Genomic DNA, 5,161 nt, shown 5'->3' with positions numbered 1-5,161 from the left:
CTAGTGCAAAACTGAAGAGAAACATTTAATGTTATCGACGTGTAAAACAAGTAGCTTATTTTTTAACTTACAATACACCAGCTAAGCTTCAAAAAGCATCTTAAGCCTGCAAAACTAAATCTTGTCAAAATACACATTGTAACCACACACCAGTAGATGACCACGACAAACGGTCTACTGTTTTATACTAATACGTACTACATATAATGCCTCCAGGAGCATTTTGTGCCACTACTTTTTATATTACTCTCAAAAATTTTCAACGTAAAATGTTATTTTCGTAGATATTTGCTGTTGCTGCTTTCACTTTGACGTAAGTTAAATGTAACAGAAATCAGAGGCAACTTATTTTTTTTTTAATTTCAGTTGTATTTTGGTAAAAAAAACTAAAAATTAATATAAGTTTGCTATATATATTTTGGTTATAAAATGTATTTAAGTAATTTTTTTTATTCATTAAAAAACTCCTAAAAACTTTTACAGAGTTTTAAAAGCTAATATGAGAGCTTATTATGTTGTCTGTGCTCTAGCACTAATTTACAACGGTAAGTGTTTCTACAGTATTTTTCAAGTTTCAAAAAAGTTTAAGTTACTTTTGTAGATGCATAAACATCATATAGAACTTTGTTGAAAAGTAGTTGTAAAATAACAACTTTATCAAGAAATGCCCGCTACTAAGCAAAACATTATTTGAATCATAAAAATAAGTTCTGATGAGCTTATTGGTTGGACATAATTACTAGAACACTTTAAATTCAATTTATATTAAAAATTAAAGAAATTACAACTATCTAAAACTTTTTTCAGTGATTAAGTACTTTAACCTCTAAAAATTACTTATGTTTTGAATTTAAATAGTCTAAATAACAAAACACAACTACTCTGTTACTTTTCTATATTGTATAAGCAACAGCTAGACAATTTATAAGCAACTAAGCGTCAATACCTTGAATACTTAATGTATTTTTTTATTAAGAAGTAAATAAAAAAGTGATAATATTTCAAATTGTATTTTCTGTATTTCTCAGTTCTTTTTCGTTTTTGAACTGTTTTTTGTTATTTCTTATGGTTTTTTTATTTTATTGAAACTGTTTAAACTGGGTTGTGTTAGCTAATTAATGCGTAATAGAAGTTTTTAACTAGTAGGTACAAATAAGAAAATGAGATAATTTTAATAATTTAATAAATTAAATTAAATATTATAGTTATATTATAAATTTTAATAAAACAATTAATATAATTAATATTAAAATTAACTACATTTTTTTTATAAATTAAATTAAATTTTATAAAGAAGAAATTAGTTACTATTACAAGATAATAAATTATTAGATAACTTTATCAATTTAAAATAAACTGATCTTAGCTAATTATTCTTTGTTAGACTTATTAAGTTTTTCATATAAATACTATTTACTGATTTTATTTTGAACCGAGCAATATAATATTCCGATTAAAAACTTATATGTAACACCGTTGTGTAGCATAAACTACAATAACAAAATAAACCGTTTTTTTGTTTTTTGAAAATGTTTTAATTTTAATAATTAATTTCAGCATCAGGATGCTCAGTAATGACGGGGGGTGGTTTCAGTGAAGTGAAACCTGCAACTGAAGAAGTACAAAAAATTGCTGACCAGGTTACATATAAAGTTTTTTTTTAAATAAAGTAGTATTTGTAAATGCAAACTGTTTTTGTTTAGATATTTGGTTTTTTTTTTTGAACTAATTACCTATCAAAAATATAAAAAAGTTGTAAAAAAATGTTACTCTTACAAACTTGTTACGAAACTAACGTATTGAAAATGCTAAACACTACATTTATTAAGTATTTATTATGGTAAACAATTTTATACTCTCTTTCTTTAAAAATTTTAAACTAAACTACTTCTTGAAAATCAATTTAATTTTAGTAGAACTTGACAACAGTTTACGATAACTAATGTTTAAAGAAAATTTAAGTTAAAACTAAATGTTTTGTCAGGTCAAATTCAGGGTTGATAGAAGATATAAAGATCTGGTAAAAATGTACAAAGCAGTTGAATTTGAAGAACAAGCAGTTTTCGGGACTAATTACAGAATCAAGGTAAAAACATGAAATTAAAGTTTTTACATTAAAACAAAAGTATACTTATTTACAAGACTATTTTTGCTTATAAATTAAACAAACTGTATCAACTGTTAAAAACTATAATTTCAAAATTGGCACTATTAGGTTAGTTTTTAATAAAAAAAAGTATGTATGCTAATCAAAAACTCAATAGTTTAACCAGTTTGGTTAAATTTAAAACTTAATTTTTAGATACAAATAAACGAAGCCACTTTTGTCACAATAAAAGCCCATAAGTCATCAGTGAATGGAAAAGTGTCATTCGCAGGATTCATGAGGAGAAGAAACAACAACGATCAACAAAATTAGTTAAACGAAATAATATTTCTGTTGTATGACGATGTTTACTTATGTATTAATCATGTAATTATTTTTCATTGCTTTATTTAAATGTTTTATTTTAGTTTTTACTACATATTTTATACAAATTTTGTCCTGTGTTTTTATTAGCTGTGTATTTAACTACTTTATTATTACTAGATGTTTTTGTATTAATTTGTTTAAAGTGATTATACATTTTGATAGTACCGTAGATAATAAAACTAAACTTTAATTTCTATAAGTTGTAATTTTTTTATTAGAATGCATTTTCGAGCTATTTAAGCAACACTTAGTTTGCTGAGTAACTTTTTGAGACTATGAATATAAGTCAATAATAAAATTGTACTAGCTTCCAAAAGCTTAGATTCGAATGCAGAGCTGAATTTTTTAGTCTTTTAAGCTCTAAAGTACAAACCAATATAAGAATACTACCAAAAAAAGACCGAAATTGCTTTAACTTACAAAATTAATAAAAATACATTATCGATTTTAGCCTTTTAAAAAAGTTCTACTAACATATTTAATTTACCTTTAACTATAGTTTTATAATCGTACTTAAATTCTATCTGTGAACAATGATTTAAAGGACTCGATTAAGTTTTGAAAGAACTTTAATAACTAGTACTAGAATTGATAGTACTCGCCGAAATAGTTTTATGTGTTTTACTAACATTATAAAACTTTTTTACTAGAAAAGTAATGTACTATAAATTTATCAAATCTGATTTTACTGTTACTTAAGTTGCTGCATATGTAAACCTTAGCAAACTACATGTTGTTGTTAGGTAGTATTATTTACTTAGCAATTTGTAATTAATACTTTTTGGCTTGCTATACGAACCGAGTCTGTCTAATTTTTGTGCAGGCTAAAAAATACAGTAGAGCCTAAGTTTTAGCTGAATGTTTTAAACATGTACGAATTTCGGTGCTCACTAAAAAACTCAAGTAAACTTGGTTAGAGTAAAATTCTATGTAAAAAGTTACAACTGCAAGTAATAATAATAATAAAATACTCATAGTATTACATAAAATAATTTAAAATCTGAACTTGTTTTTTGAAATACTTAGTTTAGTACCAAACAAATGGTTTGAATTTTATTTGGTCATTGAATAAGTAAAACATCCTTAACTTTGATACATAAAATTAAAACTTAAAAAAATCGTTTTTATATGTTGTTTACAGACAAAATGCTTGTTATATTTCAACTTAATTATTCTAAGTGCTGTAAGAACATACATTATGTTATAGCATTTTCAAGTAGTGATTCGTATACTTGTAAATACTTAATTTGGTTGCAATGATAAATCTTAATGTCTTTCAAGTATAACCTCTAAAAACTAAAATTTATCTGAAATTAATCTGAAAAACCACGACGTTTTAAATAGTAAAGCAGTTTCTTTCACTTGAACTTTTGCAACAAATTAATCATATTTTAAACTTCAAAAGTCGGTTTATACCTGTTATTAACACGTTTCATTTTTTGTTTAACCGATTTCAATATGTGTTCTGAGTTTTTTTATTTTATTTTAATGAATTTTTACTTTTTTATTACTAAATGTTTTTGATAAACTTGCATTAGGAAATGGAGTAAAAAGCTAAATAAGAAAAAATGACAACGCATACTTTTAAAGCTATTTAAAATTAGTTCTGTGTTAAGTTTAATTTAAAATTGTACAACATATAGTATATTAAAATCCTAGAAACGATTTATGATAAAAACACTTTAATATATGGTGGTACAAACTTGTAGTGGTACCATATACTTTATAGCTTATCATTTAAGCAGGAACTGGTTAGTTTAACTCAAAATATTTATAAAATTTTATAAATAGAGTTTAAGTATTAAATATGTTATTCAACTAAAACATTCAAATTAAATGTTCGCTTTAATAAAAAAATACTTCCTTTATATGTACTAAACAATTATACTTTATATATAAAGCATTAGTTGTTCAGCGATTATTCATTTGCTAAACTTTTATTCAGTAATTTATAGTCAACGAAGCGCAGTTTAATCCTTATTAAAATTAATTTAGGAAGTCTTTATTGTCGTACAAAAACAGAGTTTATTCTACTATTTTATTTTACACTTTTGAGTTAGTTCAAACAACTACAACAAACTAAAAATGGTAATTTTTCTGAATAGTTCGGTTTACAAATAGACTTAACTTTGAACTTGGAAACAAAAAAACTTGTATATAAGTTGCAAAAATTAAACAGTTTGAAATTTTATTTAAAACCGATTTTATTGAAACTTATTTAAATATTAAGTATGGAACTAAAAAATGCTTCCAATTATCATTAAAGTAACAAAAACCTGTATTCTATAATAAAAGATGTACAGAAGTGCTATTAATATTAGATCTTAAACGTATTTATAAAAAAAACATCAAACATTTATAATTGACAAAGTAGTAAGACATTTTTTGTTATTATTTAAAAGAAGGTAACTTTTGGTATGAGCACAAATTAAAAGCAACAATATTCTCGGAAACTGTATGACAGTAATGACTAATTCTAAATCAAACTTATGCTTAAGTTTGTACTTTTTTGACATCTTTATCACAAAATGATTTTGCGGTGGAAAACCGTCGCTTTTAAATTGTGTCTTTTTAAAGTTCATCTATTTATTTTTCTAATTAAATTATTCAAAAAGGTAGTAATATTCTCCCAGCCTACTTTTAAACTAAATGCTTTTTAGAATTTATAAACTAGAAAAGTGCACATTT

The 5,161-nt window shown here is 24.1% G+C and overlaps 1 protein-coding gene across 1 annotated transcript; it reads left to right on the top strand.

Annotated features, from left to right (window-relative positions):
• The first annotated feature begins 487 nt into the window (after positions 1 to 487).
• Positions 488 to 2,663, top strand: LOC145838619 (cystatin-A-like). The gene is made up of 4 exons (XM_082946239.1): positions 488 to 545; positions 1,558 to 1,640; positions 1,985 to 2,086; positions 2,303 to 2,663. Exons 1-4 carry the CDS (start codon positions 500 to 502, stop codon positions 2,417 to 2,419), a joined length of 348 nt encoding a protein of 115 aa, XP_082802365.1. The 5' UTR covers positions 488 to 499; the 3' UTR covers positions 2,420 to 2,663.
• The last annotated feature ends 2,498 nt before the right edge of the window (positions 2,664 to 5,161 follow it).

The sequence above is a fragment of the Thalia democratica genome, chromosome 6 (genome assembly GCF_965202585.1).
Source record: "Thalia democratica chromosome 6, ktThaDemo2.hap1.1, whole genome shotgun sequence".
NCBI classification, from domain to species: Eukaryota; Metazoa; Chordata; class Thaliacea; order Salpida; family Salpidae; genus Thalia; species Thalia democratica.
The sequence above is the reverse complement of the archived record's forward strand: the minus strand, read 5'-3'. Positions and strand labels throughout refer to the sequence as shown.

Bases quoted from the DNA above. Each gene is read 5' to 3' on its own strand.
- LOC145838619 (XM_082946239.1), top strand. From the start codon at position 500: ATGAGAGCTTATTATGTTGTCTGTGCTCTAGCACTAATTTACAACG. The intron at 546-1,557 runs GTAAGTGTTTCT...AATTAATTTCAG, and splicing joins TCTAGCACTAATTTACAACG to CATCAGGATGCTCAGTAATG. The intron at 2,087-2,302 runs GTAAAAACATGA...CTTAATTTTTAG, and splicing joins GGACTAATTACAGAATCAAG to ATACAAATAAACGAAGCCAC.